Source organism: Dromiciops gliroides, chromosome 5, assembly GCF_019393635.1.
Source record: "Dromiciops gliroides isolate mDroGli1 chromosome 5, mDroGli1.pri, whole genome shotgun sequence".
Taxonomy (NCBI): Eukaryota; Metazoa; Chordata; class Mammalia; order Microbiotheria; family Microbiotheriidae; genus Dromiciops; species Dromiciops gliroides.
Window position 1 is genome coordinate 92,657,313 of NC_057865.1, and position 22,112 is coordinate 92,679,424.

At 45.2% G+C, this 22,112-nt stretch overlaps 1 protein-coding gene across 3 annotated transcripts; it reads left to right on the forward strand.

Annotated features, from left to right (window-relative positions):
* The first annotated feature begins 2,023 nt into the window (after positions 1–2,023).
* On the forward strand, positions 2,024–21,447 carry ASB10 (ankyrin repeat and SOCS box containing 10). Of its 3 annotated transcripts, none has more exons than XM_043968072.1 (6): positions 2,024–2,499; positions 2,699–2,966; positions 5,472–5,997; positions 18,517–18,630; positions 20,288–20,473; positions 20,696–21,447. In XM_043968072.1, exons 1-5 carry the CDS (start codon positions 2,190–2,192, stop codon positions 20,471–20,473), a joined length of 1,404 nt encoding a protein of 467 aa, XP_043824007.1. In that variant the 5' UTR covers positions 2,024–2,189; the 3' UTR covers positions 20,696–21,447. The 3 variants fall into 3 exon arrangements, with proteins under 3 accessions (XP_043824007.1, XP_043824009.1, XP_043824008.1); XM_043968074.1 differs by having other exon boundaries at positions 20,291–20,473; XM_043968073.1 differs by lacking the exon at positions 20,696–21,447 and having other exon boundaries at positions 20,288–20,682.
* The last annotated feature ends 665 nt before the right edge of the window (positions 21,448–22,112 follow it).

Sequence of the window (22,112 nt, forward strand, 5' to 3'; positions counted from 1 at the left end):
CTTGCCTTCTAAGACTTGTCTCTACCTTGATCTCTGTTTCTGCTTTCACCTCTGGTTCTCAGTCTCTTTTTCTGTATTCTTTTCTTCCTACACTCATGGGGTGAACAAATAGGGAGAGGGCATCAGAAGGATAGCAGGTGGAAAAGCAAAGAGATTAAGACATGCTGGCATGATGCAAGGAAGCACTAAATTGGAAGTTGGAAGATCTGGGTTCTGAGTGTCCTTGGGTAAATAACTTGGTATCTCTGGGCCTCAGTTTCTTCATATAAAAAAGAAGGAAAGGGGCTTAATTCTACAATCTTTGAGGTTCCTTCCAGATTTAGCATTCTAGGATTCTATCAACTAGGGGCACAGGGTAAGATAGATACTCTCTCCTTTAAAAATGTCCTTTTGTTTTTGCATTTCCTTAATTTTCCAATATATTCCTCTACTCTCCCTCTTCCAAAGAACCCTAACATCCCTGATAACAGAAAAAAAAGAGAGAAGGAAAAAAACACTTTAGCAAAACTAACAATGTCAATCTGCTCCAACATTATGTACAGTATAATGGTTCCCCACTTCTGCAAAGAAGGGAAGGAGGGAAGTGAGTGCAATCTCAGAGCTCTACTTTGGAGTCATACTTGGCTACCATAACTTTACAGCACTCAGTTTCAACACTGATGATGTTGTTCCTTCCATTTACATTGTTACAGTTACATATGCTATTTTCCTGGTTCTGCTTACTCCACTCTGCATCAAGTTCATTCTATGATTGGAATTGATTGTAACCAGTATTAATGTAATTATTATATCAGTCATTTTATTAATAATTTCGTATAGTACAGTGATATTCCGAAACTACAATTTATTCAACCATTCCCCAGTTGATGGACATCTACTTTGTTTCCAGTTCTTTGCTACCACAAAAAATGCTGCTATAAATGTTTTGTTATATATCAGATCTTTCTTTTTGTTATTGACTTTCTGGGGGTATATGTCTTGCTGTGGGACCTCTGGGTCAAAAAGTACAGGCTTTTTTTTTCACTTTCTTAGCATAATTGTAAATTGTTTTTCAGAATGGTGGCACCAATTTACAGCTCCACTAACAGGGTATCAGTGTATCTGTCTCTCTACAACTTGGCCAACAGCGACTTTCCCTTCTCCTTTTTCCTGGCCCCAAGCCTATTCTCAAATATCCAGCCCCACCCCCAGGTTTGGGTTCTGCTTTGGATGACAGCTGAGCCTGGTGCTATTTGTGGTCTCTATCTCAGCACTCTTCTCCCTCCCCTCTCTAAGCCAGATCCTGGATCCTGTCCAGCATCTGCTCAGGATATGGCCATAAAGCACCCTTAACACTGTTCTTCTGGACTGTCCCCCAGAAGTTCCCCTGAAAACTGCAGCCATGCCCAGAGAATCGGAGAGCCGGCGGCGGTCATCCTGGCTGAGCTGGCTTCCCCCAGCCTCCCTCCATTTAGGACGGGGTCCCTTGTCCCGAGGCAATCCTGCACGGAGGGTGCCCCAGCGGGCACCCCTGCTTAGCAGGGACATGGTTCTGCAGAATGCACTATACACGGGAAACCTGGAGAAACTTCAAGAACTCTTTCCCCCAAACAGCACTGCAGATCTGCTGCTAGAAAGCAGGGTGGCTGAGCCTCGATGGAGCAGCCACCAGAGGGGTGAGGGAGCAGGGACTTGGAGCCGGGAGATGGGGCACATGGGAGTTCAGGAGGGCCCAGTGGCCCTCGGGATGGAGGGAGGAGGAAGCGTAGATGGGATGGGAAGGGGGAGTGGACATGGTGGGGTGGGTGGGGTGAGTGAGAGGTGCTGCATAGGAGGAGACAGGAGAAGCCCAGGTTGTTTCTCGTCCTCAGGTACACCCTCACCCTGCCAGTACTGGCGCTGACCTGAAGTCATGCGGAGCCCAGAATAACTTCTGTGGAACTTAGAGTTAGAGCCTGACTTTTAGCCCAGGACTAACGGGATCCTCTGTCTCTGTCTGTCTTCATCTGTGGCTCTTTCTGTCCTTGTCCATGTGTCTGTCTGTCTTTGCCTCTCCCGCTCCCTCCCCTATCTCTCCCCCTCTCTCTGCCTCTTCTTTCTCGCCTCCAGTCTCACCTCTCCCTTTTCTGTCTCTTCCCTGAACTTGATTTCTCTTTCCTTTTTTCCACAATATCTATGTCCTCAACCCTTGAACCCGGTACCCTTTCCTTATGGGTAGCCCCTCGTCCCCAGAAGATTGCAGAGAGCTGGGGGGTGGCCCGCATAGTAGCCTTTGTGCCAGGTTGGTTGAGAAAGCAGACAAAGATCCTGGAGAGGGTCAGGGGCCAGGTCGTGGGCCCATAATTACCAGGACAGCCTCGGGGCCCACCTTGGAGTTCTGGCAAGCTGTGCTGGTCGGGGATGTGGCCTCTGTCTCCCATCTCTTGGCCTCCCCTGGCACTGGCCTCACCCCGGATGTTGTCTTTGACACCAGCGACCCAGAGAGATGGAGAGATTTCAGATTCAACATTCGAGCTCTGAGTATGGGCATCAGGGGCCTGGGTTGTTTGGGTGGGGGGCGGGGAGGAGGGGATGAAGGAGACCATAACAAGAGGTGGGGGAGGGGCTTCATTCACCACCTTGCTTCCTTGCCCACTTAGGGCTGAGTTTCGGACTATCCATTGGGGGATCTTGGCATTTGGGTTCCCTCCCCAACTTAAGGTCTCCAAACCCTCTTTAGGACTTTGGTCTCTGACCTATGTGGAAGAACTGACCACCCCGATACATGTAGCAGCCAGCCGAGGCCATGAGCAAGTTCTCCAGCTGTTGCTAAATCGAGGAGCCCAGCCAGATGCTGCCCCCGGGGGTCGCACTGCCCTGCATGAAGCATGTATCTCTGGCCATGCACCCTGTGCCCGACTGCTGCTTGTAGCAGGAGCTGACCCTGATATTCCAGACCAGGATGGGAGGCGCCCTTTACACCTGTGCCAGGGGCCTGGTGCCCTCCAGTAAGTGCCTGCCCTTTAGTCCCCCTAGCTCTAAGCACTCTCCCCCACTTTGCTCACCATAATCTCTAAATTTCTAGTCTCCACTTCTCCACCCATTCCTGGAAACTTGATGAAACAATTTCAAGGCATCACAGCAGGGGACATACAGTGGTAATCGAATGAGAGACTGAATAGAGGCAGGCACCAGCAAGCAACGAGCATTTATTAAGCACTCTCCATGTGCCAGGCACTGTGCTAAGTGCATAGTGAGGTAGCGTGGCATATCACAGTGCTGGATTTGGCCCCAGAGAATTTCTCCCAGCTCTACCTCTTATCCCCTGTGACTTTGGGCCCACCACTTCCTCTCCACTTGTTTTACAAAATAAGGGGCTTGAACTAGATCGGGATTCTTAATCTTTTCTGTATAGAAGCAGGTAGGTAACACAATGCCTAGAGGACTGGGCTTGAAGTCAAGAGACTTGAGTTCAAATCCTGCCTCAGACACTTACTAGCTGTATGACCCTGGGCAAGTCACTTAACCTCTGTCTGCCTCAGTTCCTTCAACAGTTAAATGGAGATAATAATAGCACTTACCACTCAGAATTGTTGCGAAGATTAAATGAGATAATGTTTGTGAAGTGCTTAGCACAGTGACTGGCACATAGTAGGCACTTAAAATACTTATTTCCATCCTTCATGGACCCTTTGGCAATCTGATGAAACCTATGGACCCTATTTCAGAGTAACATTCTTAAATGCATAGGTTGATAAAGGAAATCAATTGAGATACAATTTTATATACATGTATGTATGTGTGTATATGTGTATACATACACACACATATACCACATCTATACATCACATTTATATACATATATATGATATATATATATACACCACACACACACACACACACAAAACAACATACCCCAAGATCACTAAACCTAGTGAACTAGATAACTAGATAATCTCTAAGGTTGTTCCCATGAAGCTCATACTTAGGACAGGATTGTCTCAGTGCCAGGAGTGTGTTTGAGGTATGGGAGTTTGGGAGTGTGTACCCACCATAGTAAATGACACTGGCACTAATTGAGTATTTTCATAGTGGAACTTTGGCGATTCCTTTAGGAGAGAAGAGGTGTGTGTGTGTAATAAGGGGAATTTTCCCCTTATTACAATAAGGGTTATACACAAGAAAGGGTATTGTACACAATAAGAGACGGAATAGTTTCACTGAACTTTGCTTCGTTCACATCCCACAAGAAGCATTACGTTCAGCATTGGGTCCCATATTTTAAGAAGGGTGTTGACCAACCAGGGTACACACAGAAGACAGCCAGTATGGTCCAAGGACTGGAGGTGCTGCTACATAAGCATCAGTGAATAAAATTGTAATCTTTGGTCTGGAGAAAAGAAGATGGGGGTGGGGCTAAGCCATGTCTTTGGGTATTTGAAGGGTGGTGGTGTGGAAGAACGATTACACTTGTTCTGCATGGTTCCTGGGGGCAGACCTGGGAGCAGTGGGTGGAAATTGCAGAGAAGCATATATAGATTCAATGTAGGTTTTTGTTTGTTTGTTTGGTTTTTTAGTGAGGCAATTGGGGTTAAGTGACTTGCCCAGGGTCACACAGTAAGTGTCAAGTGTCTGAGGCCAGATTTGAACTCAGATTCTCCTGACTCCAGGGCCGGTGCTCTATCCACTGTGCCACCTAGCTGCCCCCTCAATGTAGTTCTAACAGAGCCTTCCAAATGTAGAATGGGCTGCCTTGAGAAGGGAGTTCCCCATCACAGGAGTTCTTCAAGTGAAGACTAGATGATCACTGATTGAAAATGTTGTATAGGGACAGCTAGGTGGCACAATGGATAAAGCACTGACCCTGGAGTCAGGAGGACCTGAGTTCAAATCCAGCCTCAGATACTTGACACTTACTAGCTGTGTGACCCTGGGCAAGTCACTTAACTCTCATTTCCCCAAAAAAAAGAAAAAGAAAAAAGAAAAAGAAAGAAAACGTTGTATAAAGGAGTTGTGTTCAGGAATGGGTCAGACTAGATAATCTGGGGGATCCGGGGATTTCCTCTCATTTCTTCCCATACTCTTTTCTTACTACCCAGTGTTAGGTGCACTCAGATTGAAAAGAAACAACAGATAGACAACTCATATCAAGATGTCACTGCTTCCAAAGACATTTACATCTTTCAGGGGAGCTTCTGACAGAATTTCAGGCAATATGGCAAATGGACAAGGGAATTATTTTGGGATAAGGAGGTTCCTAAATGCCACTCAAATCATATCTACTCAGCCTATGCATATGTGCCCAGCTGTCTGTCTGTCTGTCTTCCTCTCTTTTTCCCTCTCTGTCTCTGTTTCTCTCTGTCTCTATCTCTGTCTCTGTCTGTCTGTCTGTCTCTGTCTGTCTCTGTCTGTCTGTCTGTCTGTCTCTCTGTCTCTCTCTCTCTCTCTCTCTCTCACACACACACACACACACACACACACACACACACCCCTCTCCTCTCTCTGATCCCCAGGTGTGCAGAGCTGCTGTTGCGTTTTGGTGCCCGCGTGGATGGTCGATCTGAGGAAGAAGAGGAGACCCCTCTCCATGTGGCTGCCCGAGGAGGGCTGGTAGAGCTGGCTGCATTACTCTTGAGGAAGGGAGCCTGCCCAGATGCCCGCGATGCTGAAGGCCGGACCCCTCTTCTGGCTACCTGCTCAGTACCTTTCCTTCCCTCGGCTGAGGCTGAGGCTGAGGTGGCCACCTCCAGGTGTCTCCGCCTGTGCCACCTGCTTCTCTCTGCAGGCGCCGATGCAGACGCCATGGATCACGACAGGCAGCGGCCCCTGCATCTGGCCTGTCGTCGTGGCAATGTGGCTGTGGCTGAGCTACTCCTGTCCCGAGGGGTCAGCGTCAATGCCATGGACTATGGTGGCCATACAGCCTTGCACTGCGCCTTGCAGGGTCCAGCTACTGCCCTGCCCTGTAGCCCAGAACAAGTGGTCCGAGCACTGCTCAATCACGGTGCTGTCCGAATCTGGCCTGGAGCCCTTCCCAAGGTATCAAGGGATGCTGAAGTGAGGAGGAGCCCATAGAAGGTGGGGAGGGTTTGAACTAATCATTATTGCTCATCCTTATACTCTGAGAACCAGCCCTTTGTCTCCCTTCGTTTGCATAACCTGGAGAACTGGGCTGAAGTAATTCATTCGTTCCAGAAGCCTTTCCTGAGAACCTTTTATGCACCTGGTTCTGTGCTAGGGACTACTACAAGGATATGAGAGAAACCTGGGATGACGGAAGCCTTGACTCCAGGAGGTTACAGGGAACCGGGGGAGGAGGCAGTTCTAGTAAAGTCAACAAATATTTATTAGGCACCTAGCACATGCAAGACACCGTGTGTGGTGGGGTGAATACAAAGACAAAATCAAAACAATCCTTGTCCTCGAAGAGCTCACACGGAAGGGGTGGGGTGGACAAGGTACTATGTCAACAAGAAGTATAATACAAGAAAAGGGAGGGAACAACTAACTCCCTTCAGCAATGAGATGGCACTTGCACTAACTTTGAAGGAAGAGAAGCATGCTGAGAGGTGAAGATGAGGAGGGAGTTCATTCTAGGCACGGAAAATGACCTGTGCTATTTCATGGAGGGAAGAAATGGAATGCCAAGTACAAGAGCCATCTAGCTTTCCAGTTGGGTAGGAATGACAGGTCCTGGAAGTAATCTGAAATAAGTTTGGAAATGCGGGTGGGACCCACATCATGGAGAGCCTCAAAGACCAAGACTGGGGAATTTGTACTTTATACCATAGGCAATAGGGAGTCACAGAGGATTTTTGAGCAGAGGAATAACATCGTTGTTTAGACCAACATCTTAGAAAGATGATTTAAAAAAAATTTTTTCTTTGGCAGCTGTGTGGAGAATGCTTTAAATAGGAGAGAGGCCAGAAGCAGGGAAGATCAATTAGGAAACCATTTATAATATTTAGAGTATTGATGAAAGCCTGAACTAGAAAGGTGGTGATGAAAGGAGAAAAGGGGCTATAGATGCTATAGAGAATGGTATAGGGATGATGTACAGAAGGATTGATGCAACTGATAGGAGAGGAATTGGATCTGTGGTTTCACAGATAAAGGGAACTCCTGAATAAGTACATTTCTTCTCTCAATGCTATTTGGCACCTTCTCTGAAATTTATAGTCTTAGAGAATTGCCTAGGGCACTGAGAGATTAAGTGACTTTCCTGGAGTCATTTAGCCTTGGCAAGTTAGAGGCAGGTCTTGAACCCAGGTCTTTCTGATTCCAAGGCCAGCTCTCTTTACCCTACACCACACTGCCTCTTGAGGAGATCCAACTGATTTGATATGGGGGTTAAAAGAGTGTGCCTGGCACATAGTAGGCCCTTAATGCTTACCGAATTGAATCAAGGTTGACTTCTTGGTTATAATAAAACCATGATCAGGAAGGTAGTGGTACCCTTAACAGAAACAGGAGAGTTTGGTGGAGGAACGGGTTTAGGGGGTGAAGAAGAAGGTGTTTTGGACATGTTAAGTTTAAGATGAATCTGGATTATGCTGAAGGAAATTCCCATTTGGTTATTGAAGATGTGAGAACTGAAATTCAGGAAAGAAATTAAGGTTGGAGTAAGATTCAGAACTTGATTGTTGTGTAGGCCAGAGCTTTGGGAAACACCCAAAAGAAGAGGTCAGGAGATGCATGATGGTCCAACAAAGGAGATGAAAAAGAATCGCCAGGCAGGCAGGAGGAGAACCAGAAAGAGCCATGGCCTTAGGAAGCTGAGAAGTATAAGAGCCTGGTTGAGGGGGTGGTCAGCAGCATCAAAGGAACATGAGAACTGAGAACTACTTGATTTTTTCCTATTTCAAATATGGTTTTATTTGTTTCATTCAATATTTCCCAATTGTGTTTTTCAGGAAAAAATTAATATTCACTTAAAAGAAATTTGAGTTCTAAATTCTCTCTTTCCCTTCCACCCCTTGAGAAGACAAGCAATATGATATCCGTTGTACATGTAAAATCATGCAAAACATATTTCCATAATAGCTGTGTTGCAAAAGAAAATATACACACAGAACAAGAAAAACAAAGGAACTGAAAAAAGCATGTTTCTATCTGTACTCAGAGTTGAGAACTGCTTTAGCAGTGGATAGAGCACCGGCCCTGGATTCAGGAGTTCCTGAGTTCAAATCCAGCTTCAGACACTTGACACTTACTAGCCGTGTGACCCTGGGCAAGTCACTTAACCCTCATTGCCTCGCAAAAAACAAAAACAAAAAGAGATCATGGGTACCCTTGGAGGGAACAATTTCAACAGTCTAGCAGGTTTGGAAGGCAAATTGGAAGGGACTGAAAAGTAAATGGGATATGAGGAAATTAAAGGCTATGAATGCAGACGTCTGTTTTCTAAGGAGTTTGGTAGTGAAAGGGAGGAGAATTATATGACAACAGCTTGAGGGGATGGAAGGCCATAAGCTTTTTTTTTTTTTTTTTTTTTGTGAGGCAATTGGGGTTAAGTGACTTGCCCAGGGTCACACAGCTAGTAAGTGTTAAGTGTCTGAGGTCAGATTTGAATTCAGGTCCTCCTGAATCCAGGGCCAGTACTTTATCCACTGCACCACCTAGCTGCCCCTCATAAGCTTTTTTTTTAAATGTGGGAGATTTAGTCATGGTTATAGGTAATAGGGAAAGAAACAATAGATGAGGAGAGACTGGGGTAGAAAGAGAGAAAGGGAATGATTCATTTGTCAGTCTCCCCGAAGAAATTGAGGAGATGGGATTTAGGACACAGGTAGGGGGCAGCTAGGTGGCGCAGTGGATAAAACACTGGCTCTGGATTCAGGAGTACCTGAGTTCAAATCCAGCCTCAGACACTTGACACTTACTAGCTGTGTGACCCTGGGCAAGTCACTTAACCCCCATTGCCCCTAAAAAAAAAAACCACACACATTAAAAAAAAAAAAAGGACACAGGTAGAAGAGTTGGCCTTCCATGGGAGAAGGACCATTTCTTCATAGAGTGGTCAAAAGCAGAACATCTTGTGTAAAGACTTAGCAGTTCTGAGGTGTGGAACAGGAAATATGAGAAAGCACATTATGGGTGACTTCAAGTCTAGACACGCCAACAATAATAGTCAATAAACATTTAGCAGGTACTCCTTTGTGCTGGGCACCTTGCTAAGTGCTGAGGATACAAAGAGGCAAAAGACAGTCCCTGTCCTCAAGGAGCGCACAATCTAATAAGGGAGAGAACAAATAAACAACTGTGTACAAACTATATGCAGAAAAAGTAGGAAATAATTAAAAGAGGGAAGGCACAAGAATTAAGGTTTGGGAAAGGCTTCCTGGAGATGATGGGATTTTTAGTTGGGACTTAAAGGAAGCCAAGGAAGGCAGTAGGTGGAGAAGAGGAGAGTATTCCAGGCATGGGGGACGCTCAGAGAAAATGTCTGGAGCTAGGGGCAGCTAGATGGCACAGTGGATAGAGCACCGGCCCTGGAGTCAGGAGGACCTGAGTTAAAATCTGGCCTCAGACACTTAACACTTACTAGCTGTGTGACCCTGGGCAAGTCACTTAACCCCAACTGCCTCACTAAAGAAAGAAAGAAAGAAAGAAAGAAAGAAAGAAAGAAAGAAAGAAAGAAAGAAAGAAAGAAAGAAAGAAAGAAAGAAAGAAAGAAAGAAAGAAGGAAAATGTCTGGAGCTGAGACTTGGAGTAGCTTGTTGGTGGAATAGCTAGGAGGCTGGTATCATTAGACCAAAGAGTACATGGTGGGGTATAAGGTGTAAGAAGATGGGAAAGGAAGGGGGGGGGGGCTAGGTTATGAAGGACTTTGAACACCAAACACAGGATTTTGTATTGGATCCTGGAGACCATAGGGAGCCGCTGGAGTTGAATGAGTGGGGAGGGGAGTGTGGATGACATGATTGGACCCAAAAGAAAATTATTTTAGTGGCTGAATGGAAGATGGATTAGAGTGGGGAGAGGCTGGAGGTGGGCAGATCAGCAAGCTGCTACACTCATCGAGGCGGGAGGCGATGAGGACCTGTACTGGAGTGGTGGCAGGGTCAGAGGAGAGAAGGGGACATATTCAAGAGATGTTGCAAAGGTGAAATTGACAGGCCTTAGCAATAGATTGCACATAAGATAGTGAGACATAGTGAGAAAGCAGGATGGCCTAGGTTATGAGTCTAAGGTACTGGAAGACAGTGTTGCCCTTGACAGTCATAGGGAAGTTAGAAGTAGGAGGTTAGGGGGAAAAGCAATAAATTCTAATCTGGACATGTTGAGTTTAAGGTATCTCCTGGATATCCATTTCCAAATGTCTGAAAGACAGTTGGAGATGTGAGATTAGAGGTCTGCAGAGAGGTTGGGCAGGATAGGTAGATTTGAGGATCCTCGGCATTGAGATGGTCATTTAATGCATGAGAGCTGATGAATGGATGGATGAAATGAGAATGTTTGTAGGGAGTAGGAAAGGAGACAGTAGAAAGGGAGAAATTGAAAATAAGTGGGGGCACCTAGGTGGCGAAGTGGATAAAGCACAGGCCCTAGATTCTGGAGGACTTGAGTTCAAATCCAGCCTCAGACACTTGACACTTATTAGCTGCGTGACTTCAATAACTTTGGGGCAATGAGCTCCCCCCAAAAAAGTGATAGAGGGGATAATCTGCTGGAGGTGATAAAATGGAATGAGATTGCTTATGCAGGTAGAGGGACTGACTGGTCTTGGTAAGGAGTAGGGTCCTCTACATGTGAAAGAGGGGTGAAGGAGAAAATAGTGGCAGAAAGCATATGAGTGATATGAGATGAGGAAGAGGGGAGAAATGGGAGTTCATGGTAAATGGCCTCAATTTTCTCTGTAAAATAGGAGACAAAGTTTTCAGCTGAGAGAGCGGCTGAAAGATAAGCCATGAGAGTTTTGAGGAGGGATTTAAAAAAAAAAAGGTTTGGAAGAGCTGCTGTGGAGAGCAGGATGGTGAGTTGATGGGGGAGGTGTTGTAGGATTGCCTAGAAGCAGTGAGGGCCCAGATGAAGTTGTGTAATATAAATTTGTAGTGGACCCAATCAGAACAGTTGAGTGATTTTCTCCACCTTCACTCAGAAGTACAGGTGTAGGAGGGAAGGAGACAGAAGGTGGGAGTGACCCAATGCTGGGGCTTGGCAGGGCCCAACTGGCTATGTGACCAAGGAGCTAAGGACTCAAAAAAAGAGGAGAGTTGAAATGATTCACCAAGGGGTAAAAAATGAGAAGGCAAGTGCATGCAGGGTAGATGGCCTGGGAGGGAACTGAGGGGTTGAGGGATTGGAAATTATGTCACAGAGGAATGGTAGAATTTGGTAAGGAAAGGCAGAGGGAGATGTGGAGAGCCATTTGATTATGACAAGATAAGAGGATTTCAGAATTCTTGATTGCGGAGGTGGTGCATGTGTGGGTAATGGCAAGATCAAAGGTATAGCCATCACTGTGTGTTGCTGAGGTAGGCTGGAGGAATAGGTCATGGGAAATTAGTAGGTTGAGGAACTGAGTGATTAGGATGTTTGAAGGCGAGGCAAAATGTATGGCGAAGTCGTCTAGTATGAGAGTAGAAATCAGAGAGGAGAGAAAATTTGCTTTTTAAATAAAAAATAAGCATTTATTTATGGTATCTTTCTGATATGTCATAATATATAATCTATATACTAATATTATATGCATCTATTTATATTTATGTAATAAAATAAGCACTTATTACTACATGCCAGGTACTAAATGCTTGAGATACAAAAAGTGAAAGCAGTCCTTACTCTCAAGGAGCTTACAGTCTAATGGTGGAGATAACATGCAAACAGCCATGCACAAACAAGATATATGCAATTTTCTTCATAAAAGTAAAAGGTGGGGGGCAGCTAGGTGGCACAGTGGATAAAGCACTGGCCTTGGATTCAGGAGGACCTGAGTTCAAATCCAGCCTCAGACACTTGACACTTACTAGCTGTGTGGCCCTAGGCAAGTCACTTAACCCTCATTGCCCTGCAAAAAAAAAGGTAAAAGTTGAAGGCACCTTCTAAGGACAGAGTGGATTGGTGCTGGTGTGGGGTGGAAAGAGAGGGGGGATAGTTAATGAGAGAAGAGAAGTTTTGGAATATCCACTGAAGGGAATGGAATAGAAAATCACTCCAGAGAGAATAAAAGTATTGCCAGGTAGCAGTGAGGATTCAATTGAGATTAGATAAGTAGTGAACCCACCTGGCATGATTGATGACTTCCTTCAAAGGTAATTGGCAGCATTCTAGTAGGGGTGGAGAAACCCAGTGATGTGGGTAACCCAGGGCTGAAAACTGGCATGTGTAAGATGGAAGAATAAGAGGACCAGGGCATGAAAGGTGAAGGACAACATAGAGTTAAACTGGTTAACTACAGGGTCAAGATGGTGAAGGTTAAATAAAAGGGAGGTTAGAACAATGTCTATCAGCTATGGGAAAAGTAACGGATGGAGGGACAAGAGGTTGTGAAACTAAAAATGTTTAGAAGGATTGAGATAGAGAAAGGGAGGGAGAGAGGTAAAGAAAAATGGAAAGACAAGATTATTATTAGAGAGAGGAATTTCAGAGTTCAAAATTATGGAGGTGGCATAGATATGAGTGATGACTAAATCTAAGGTATTCGTGTAAGTGTCTAGGGTGGAGTGGATACACAGATCATGAGCTTTAAGGAGGTCATTGCACCAGGAGGCCAAGGAGTTTTGCATATTGAAGGTCCCCCCCCTCAAGCATGAGTCGCAAAGATTAGGGTAGAGTGGAAGACTGAGCCAGGAACTAATCTTCTTGAGAAAGGAGGGACAATGGGGCAGCTAGAGGGCAAAGTGGATAGAGCACCAGCCTTGGAATCAGGAGGACCCGAGTTCAAATCCGACCTCAGACATTTACTAGCTGTGTGACCCTGGACAAGTCACAACCCCTATAGTAAGGAAGGAAGGAGAGAGAGAGAAAGAGAGAGAGAGAGAGAGAGAGAGAGAGAGAGAGAGAGAGAGAGAGAGAGAGAGAGAGAGAGAGAGAGAGAGAGAGAGAGAGAGAGAGAGAGAGAGAGAGAGAGAATGAACAAACAGTGACTCACGGTCTGGTACATTATAGAAACAAGGATCTGGACCAGGTGATATAGAAGGATGGAGAAAACCTCAAAGAAAGAGAGGCAGAGGGAGGGAATGGAAATGGAAGTGGCAGTGGTGAGTAAAGAATCTGCTAATTCCTCCTCCTGGGTCTTTAGAGAAGAACCAACCTGTGCTGAAGAGTGTGATATCGGGGATGCTGTGTCTTCCAAAGAGAAGCAAGTTTTTATGAGGGCAGAAAGATAGAAATCATGTAAAAAAGTTCAGCTCCAGAATGAAGGGAAGTTTGTTAATAACAGGGATTCTGAAGGACACAATGGAATGAATGGGAGGGCAGAAAAGTAAAGGGACTGAGGATGGTTAGGGTTGAGTTGGGTAGAGATAAGTAAGGACTTTTGGTCTTAAGATATGGCTTATCCAGGGGCAGCTAGGTGGTGCAGTGGATAGAGCACTGGCCCTGGATTCAGGAGTACTTGAGTTCAAATCCAGCCTCAGACCCATGACACTTACTAGCTGTGTGACCCTGGGCAAGTCACTTAAACCTAGTTGCCTCACCCAAAAAAAAATAAAGATATGGCTTATCCTTTGTGGGGAAAAGAACTAAAGTGGGACCCTGGCTCAGAATTGAGGTCAATCATCCTCCTAGGGCAGCTAGATGGTCCAGGGGATAGTGTTGGACATTGGAACCTGTAGGAAGAGCTGAGGAGAAGAAATGGCAATCTACTCCAGTATCTCCAGTAAGAAAACCCCAAATGAGTTCATGAAGAGTCTCCCACAACTGATTCAAAGTCTGAAGACATACACCAGCCTGGCTCTCAGAGAGATAACACAATCCCACCTTTTCTTCCTTGTTAGGGAAGAGATCATCTCTTTTCTCTGCTCAGATTTTATCAGACCTTTTTGAGTTGCCTCCATAGTGGGCCCTTTTGTCTCTCTATCCCTTCTAGTAATCCTTGCCTATGTCTGGATTCCCTAGTTCCTCCCCATATTCTCCTGGTCTTAATGTGGGTTCATTTGTCGTTGATGTTTCTCTTCCCATAGGGGGCTTTTTTGTGGATGGTGGTAAATAAAAGTCTGGGGCAGCTAGGTGGCACAGTGGATAGAGCATCAGCCTTGAAATCAGGAGGACTTGAGTTCAAATCTGATCTCAGACACTTATTAGCTACATGATCCTGGGAAAGTCACTTAAGCCCGATTGCCTCCCACCCCAAATAATTAACTAATTAGTAAATAAAGGGCTACCTAGTTGGAGAGCTAGGAAGTGTCACTGAGCAAAATGTTTTGATGCTGGTCTCACTACAGAGACACAGTGGGGTCTCTGGACCATACTCCTGGGCTCTGAAAAGTTTGCTAGTACTCCTCACTTTGAGCATAGCCAGCTCCACTACTGGTGAGCACTGGACGTCAATCGTTATCAGATGCAAAAGATAGTGAGAGTATGAGACAGGGTCCCATTCAGTCAAATATTTATTTATTGCCTACTGTGATTCCAGGTACTTTGGAAGATACAAAAGTATTCTCTGCCTCCAGGTTGCTTCTAGTCTAATTCAGGGAACAAGATAGAAAATAAAGAACAATCAGTTGATCCATCCATGAAAATGTATTAAGCACTTCTTCTATGCCAGGCATTGTGGTAGACAAGAGGGTTACAAAGACCAAAAAGAATCCCTCCTCTCTAGAACCCTGAATTCTAAACATGTGGTCCTCAATTTACACACTATCAATGTTCAAAAAGGGAAAGGAGGAAGGAAGAATGAAGTTGTCACTGAAGAAGTGGGACATAAGTTGGCTCTTCAAGGGTGGATAGGATTTAAATAGCCTACCTGTGAAATGAGCAAGACTTATGCAGGCAGGGGAAATTTCAGACTGATTTGACTGTAACAGAGGTTTGAAATTCCTCAGGGAAATTAAGAGGGACAGGTAGAATGGGTCAAGCTTATGAAGGACCAGGAAGGGGATTTGGGACTTGACATGGTAGGCATTAGGGAGCTAATGTGGGTTCTTGAGCAAGAGAATTGCGTTATTAAAAAACAATGTTGGGGCAGCTAGGTGGAACAGTGGATAAAGCAACAGCCCTGGATTCAGGAGGACCTGAGTTCAAATTTGGCCTCAGACACTTGACATTTACTAGCTGTGTCTCTCTGGGCAAGTCACTTAACCCTCACTGCCCTGCTCAAAAAAAAAAAAAAGATTAAGGCCATGGAAGAGAAATTAATAAATTACATATATCCCAGAAGGAAAAGGAGAAATTCCATGTTTTATATGGTATTAGTATTTCCTGAGCATTAATAATATTCTAAGTATTGTTTAGTCCATGCACATGAACCAATCAAGACCTGCTCTCTGAGAGCTTATAATCTAAAGCAACTAGACATAAAGATACCATACTGACACATTTTTGTACATTCATTCAGCAATTATTGATGAGCTGCTCACTATGTACTAGAGCTGTGGGAATACCAATACAGAGTTCCTGCCTTCATGGAGCTTGCAATCTATCATAGGGGCATAAGATAAATAAAGAACTACAATCATAAGATTTAGAGTTGGGGGTGGGGGTACTTTATGGATAATTTAATCTAACCCTGTGCTTAGAACCCAGATCCTCAAATTCCAGGTGTAGCCCTGTCACTGTTATACCACACTGCCTCTTGTCCACAAGGCAGTGAGTGATGATATGGAGGGTCAGAGGAAGGAGACAGAATATCCAGTGATCTTTCAGGTAAAGGAGCAGAGAAACTTGGTGGAAGAGTGGATGGTGGGGCTGGAATTGGAGTTGGGAAGATCTCTGTCAGAATCATGCCTCAAACATTTTCTAGCCGTGTGACTCTAGACGAGTCACTTTAACTTTTTCACTGAGTTTCTTTTTTTTTTTTTTGTAAAATAGAGATGATGATAATAGCATCTGCCTCAGAGTTGTTGTGAGGATCAAATGAGATAATATATTTAAAGTGTCCTGTAAGTGCTAGTTGTATGATGAAGGGAGTGGCATTTGAGCTGGACCCTGAGGACCTGGGGCTTTCATAAACATCAGTTGCTTGGCAAGGTTCATTTTCGGTATGGGTTTTCCCCACCCCTTCCCTCTTAAGTTTTTTTTCTAAGTTGGTCACACTTAGCATCATGCTTGGGTGCTGACAGGAAGTAAGTCAAAGGGGTTAATGCTCTGGCTGTGTCCTACTGTGTGGCCCAGAGGGAGAAGTCAGGAGGACATTAGCTAATACACTGGGCATGTGCTCTAGAAAGAGATGACAGGCATAATGGGAGAGCTCCAGTGACCCTTGGTTTGGTCCCTACTAACCTGTCCCCTGCTGGGCCTTGCCAGGCCCAGGCCAGCCCCATCTCCACTCCTGTACACACACTCCTGCCTTCCCCCTTTCCTCTTTCCTCACAAACGGTTAAGCATCTGTCTGGATTCCCAGGCAAGACCAAATAATTAAACAGCCCGAGAGTTCGGCAGATTGGTCTCCCCTTTGGGAAAATACAAGAAAATCAACAATTAACACTAATTAATCTCCTATTAACACCAGATAATTAGGAGACAAGCAATTCCCTGTAATCTGACAGAGGCTCTGACAGCTAATGATTCCCCTAGCCAGGAGGGTGGGGAGGAATGGGCGGTCTCAGGCCAGCTGGGAAAATTGACAGCAGATGAATGGGCTGAAGCTCCACCCTGTCCAACCCCATCCAGCCTGGGAGTCAGCTGTCTACCTCTGCTATCTCCAGATCCCAGATCCTGTTAAGGAAACTTTGACTCACAAGATGTTTGTGTTCAACCCTTTCGAAGAACCCACTGTCCCCTGGCCATAACTGGTTCTGAGCCTCAAGTCTCGGGGGATCAAAAGGGGAAGAAGGAAGATGTCTCTTCCCCCTGAATCTCCAAATCCCTTTCATTGGCTTCATAGAAAAACCAAAGAAAGTAGGAACCACACTTTACTGGAAATCAGGAGACCATATGCTATTCCTTGGCAACTAAGCTAGGTTGCATAACGGATAGTGCTGGACCTGAAGTCAGGAAGATGAGCCTTCTTGAGTTTAAATCCGGCCTCCTCACTGTGTGACCCTGGGCAAGTCATTGAACCCTGTTTGCTTCAGTTTCCTCATCTGTAAAATGAACTGGAGAAGGAAAGGGCAAATCAATAGTCTTTACCAAGAATACCCCAAATGGGGTCACAAATAGTCAGACACAACTGAAGAACAACTAAACAACAATGGATGCTATTCCTAGCCTTTCCACTAATGAGCTATACGACCTTGGGATTCAACTCTCTGGGATCCAGTTTCTTTATCTGAAAAACAAGGGGCTTAAACTAGGTGAGGTCTAAGACTCCTATCATCTCCAACATAGATAGGTTCTGGAGATTTAGATCCAGAAAGGATCTCACCTACCTACTGACTGTGGGATGGTCTTCTCTGAACCTTAGCTTCCTCACCTGTAAATTGGGGACAAGAATAATTTCACTCCATACTTCCCAGGGTAATGGTGAAGCCAGTCCTCTGTTAGCCTTAGAGACACATAGATGTCAGCGATATTTCTATTATTGCTGTCTTCTGCCCCAAGCCCCACTGTTTAACCAAAAGGAAATTGAAAGGCAGGGAAATGATTGCATTCTATGACTCTGTGTACCTTTCTCCTCTTGTTGAATGTTACTGATGGGAATTCTGTTCAGGTGTGGGTTGGATTGGAGGCCAGGTTAGGCATGAGTATGTGGACACATAGGTATGTGCTGCTATGTGACAATGCATGGGATCAGGTCTGATCTCCTGCGACTTTCCTCCATTCCATCCAGACCAGTCTCACAGTTTCATCACAGTCTCCTCCACACCTTTTCCTCTTTGTTTCAGCCATACGGTTTCCCATGCCAGGAAGGCCATCCTTGCTCATTGGCAAATCTTGCCTAGTCTCCAAAACCCATCTCTTCCATGAAATCTACAGGGATCTTCTGAAAGCAATGCCTGCTCTCTAGAGTCTCTTACTGGGCATGTAACAAACGCAGCTTCTTATGATTATCTTTTTTTATGGTTATCTTTTTATGCACAATCCCAGTTTCTCCCAAATCAGCAAATATTTATTAGTCACCTGATCTGTATAAAGCACTATGTTTAATCCCCTATGCAAATTCTGGGATTATAAGCATAAAAGGGGTAGAGACCCTAATTTCAAGGATCTCACAGTCTATTCTCCAGAGGGAAGGTGGAGAGGTATATAACATGTACACGGATAAGTGTCATACAAGATAGGGAGAGAAGAGACCAAAGGGGAAAGGCAGACTAAATGCTCTGGGAAATTTTGAGGAGACAATAATAATAATAGTTATGTTGATGGAGAGGAGATTTCACTACATTAACTATAGGGCAGGGACCCTGCCACAAACCCTGCATATAGTAGGTGGATTATTTGAGGGTTAGCAGTAGGAGGTACGTGACCCTGTCGAATACACAGTGTGGTTTTGTCTCTTTCTGTTTCCCTTCCCAGGTGTTGGAACGCTGGTGTGAATTTCCCCGGATAATTGAGGTTTTGATAAATACCTACAGTCTTGTGAAGCTGCCTGGGGATGCAATGGACTTTATACCCCCAGAGGTCCTGCAGGTCAGTCAGACTCAGGGACTACCCAGAATCACCTAACCCAACCCTAAAATGACTCTTGTCATCCAGAGACCCTCCAATCTTCTAGGGAGAGGTTTCTAACCCTTTTTGGGGTCATGGACCTGTCTGACACTCTGAGTCCATAGACCCAGAATAATGTTTTTAAATGTATAACATAAAATATGTAGGATTACAAAGGAAAACAATTAAATTGAAATGAAGTTATATAAAAAAAATTTAAGTCAATAGGGGGCAGCTAGGTGGTGCAGTGGATGAAGCACTGGCCTTGGATTCTGGAGGACCTGAGTTCAAATCCAGCCTCAGACACTTGACACTTAACTAGCTGTGTGACCCTGGGCAAGTCACTTAACCCTCATTGCCCTGCAAAAAAAAAAAAACAACAAAAAACCATCAATAGGGCAGCTAGGTAGTGCAGTGGATAGAACACAAGCCCTGGAGTCAAGAAAATCTGAGTTCAAATCTGGCTTCAGACACTTACTAGATGTTCAACCCCAGGAAAGTCACAATGCTGATTGCCTTAAAAAATAAAACCAAGTCGATGGACTTTAGGTTAAGATTACCTGATATTTTTTCGGGGTGAGGGGTACCATTAAGTTCCTCACTCTTTATAGAGGTTCTCCAAAGAGACTGTTCCTATTCTAGAGAAAGAGAACTTTCTAAATCTAGGAGAGTTCCTCACAGAGAGGCTCCATGGAGATGATCCCAGTCCCTAGAAACCCCCATGAAGACTCCCTACCTGCAAAAGACTTTTTAAACATTCAATTTTATTTTATTTTTGGTATATGTTTGTTTGTTTGTTTTGTGGGGCAATGAGGGTTAAGTGACTTGTCCAGGGTCACACAACTAGTGTCAAGTGTCTGAGGTCAGATTTTAACTCAGGTCCTCCTGAATCCAGGGCCTGTGCTTTATCCACTACGCCACCTAGCTGCCCCACCATTTTATTTTTAATTCCGAATTATCTCTCTCCCACTCTCCCCTCCCCTACTGATTAACCAGGAAAAACAAAACCTATACAGTCAAGCAAAACAAACATCTACATTGGCCATTTCTCCATCTGCCCCCTGAGTCCACCAGCTCTTTATCTGGAGCTGGGTACTGAGCTTCATCAGGAGTCCTCTACGAGGTCTTTCAGGGTTGTTTGTCTTCACCATGTTGTTGTTGTTGTGTTAATTGTTCTGCTGGTTCTGCTCATTTCACTTTGTGTGTGTGTGTGGGGGGCAATTGGGGTTAAGCTGTGTGCCCAGGGTCACACAGCTAGTAAGTGTTAAGTGTCTGAGGCTGGATTTGAACTCAGGTCCTCCTGAATCCAGGGCCGGTACTCTATCCACTGTGCCACCTAGCTGCCCCTCATTTCACTTTTACAAAAAGATTCTGATAGACCTTTCCACTAACCCCCTACGTGGCATGATGGAATTAATTCGAGTGCAATTGAATCCCCATCCCTTTACTTTCTCCATGATCCCGGATGAACCCCTTCAACTTTGGCCCTGAATTTCCTCCTCTGTAAAACAAGGGGGATGGAATCTATATTTTTTGAAGTTTCTTCTAGCTAGAAGTTTTATCCGTTTTCAACCGTCCATGAACTATCCCCCTCCCCCCAATCCCAGCTCATTAATTTCACGTTTTCTTCTGAATCCAGAAGCATCGAGATTTCTACTCTTCCCTCTTCACCCTGGTGGGTCGGCCAAGATCCCTGAAGCACCTGAGTCGTTACGCTCTACGGTCTCACCTGGCTGGTTGCTTGTCCGAGGCACTGCCCCAGTTACCCCTGCCTCCTTGCCTCCTTCGCTACTTACAGCTAGACTTTGAGGATGTTCTCTATTAGGTGAGTCCTAGCATCTATGGCCAGTCAGAAGCTGGCTGAGGGAAGCCCAGGGATGGGTTTGTGTCTTGGGGAGGCTGGGGAGAAGCCTAGCCTTAGCAAATAGGGGAGGAATGAGGAGGGAATTGGAACCTGATCCTCCTAGAGATCAGTCAGCCTCCCTGCATTTGGTTTTACCCTCATCTCCCCCTTTCAATATTCTCTCCACTATTACTAACCTATCAGAAATTCCTGGAAAGATTACCTGGGAAACAGTTCATCCAGCCCAGCCCCCCCAGAAGCTGTAACTAGAGAAGTGGGACTGTGGCTTTGATTCCCGGGTGCTGACATCCAGGGATGTGCTTCCACGGTAGTCCAGAGACCAAAGATCCCAAAGTCCTTCACTTGCCTGCCCTTCCATCACTGGCCATTCTCACCTAGCCCCATGCTACTACCCACAAGGATTCTATCCCCATCGGTACCCCTCTCCCAAGGTCCCTCCTACGTCTAAGACCTTGAGGGGAAGTAGTTTAGACTCTCTTTGCCCCCGCTTTTAGCCCCGGGTGAAAGAATTCCTAGTTAGAATTGTACCTCCCTGGCTCCCTGCCTAAATCTGAGTCCAGGGAAACAGAGTGCCTGGGGCCAACTCTGGGCCTGGCTTGCCCTATGGAGAAAGATACTGGGACTGCAGACAACTGATACCAGAAGGGCAGAAAGATGCTGGCACTGGAAAATGGAGAGAAAAGAAGACTGTAACAGAATATTGATAGAGGAGGACGAAAGAGAACTTCATTTTGGGGTGGTTTCCCTCGGTATCTATGGGAGCTTTCTTCTTTGTATTCCCCTTTCCTTGTTGCAGTCTATCCTTTCCCCATTGCAGTGCATCTTTGCACATTCTCCTTTAAACTCAGGCTCTGGACGTGCATTAAAATGTACAGTGTTGTCTCTTGTTTATCTCTCTGTACTGGCTCGCCTGGAAAGGACATATGCACAAGTATTACATAAGAAACCTCCAGGGTAGTGCAAATGGTAGAGTGAGAAGATTTAGAATCAGAGGTGGTGGTTGTTCAGTTGTTTCTGACTGTGAGCCCATTTTGGGGTTTTCTTGGCAAAGATACTGGAGTGGTTTGCCTTTTCCTTCTCCAGCTCATTTTACAGATGAGGAAACTGAGGCAAACAGGGTGAAGTGACTTTGCAAACTTCTTGGAAGCGCTATGTGAATGCGCTATTATTATTATTATTGTTACTTTCCTCTTTTGGCTGCTGACAAAAGCTCACATACTGCTCAAGTTTTGCAAAGTATTATAAGACCCATTTTCCAAATGAGGAAACAAACTCGGTGATTTGCTCCTGATCCTGCAGAGGAGGTACTCCATGTGCTTTCTCCTAGCTACACTGAACCTCAACAAATGTTTGAAGGTTGGAGGATGTGTTATTGCAGAGCCTTGAATGTCCTGCCTGCCCTGTAACTAAGGCAGGGTGACTTGGGCTTTGGTTACTTAGATCTGTGCTCTTTCCCCTGGTGGTCCAGAGACTCAAGGCTTCAAGGTTCTCCACTGGACCCTTTCTTTTGTAGTTCCTGGGACCTTGATTCATAGGTCTGAGAGTTTAACATAGAGAGGTTGTTTGGTGCAAGCCTTTCTCTTACATTTTAATGGCAGAA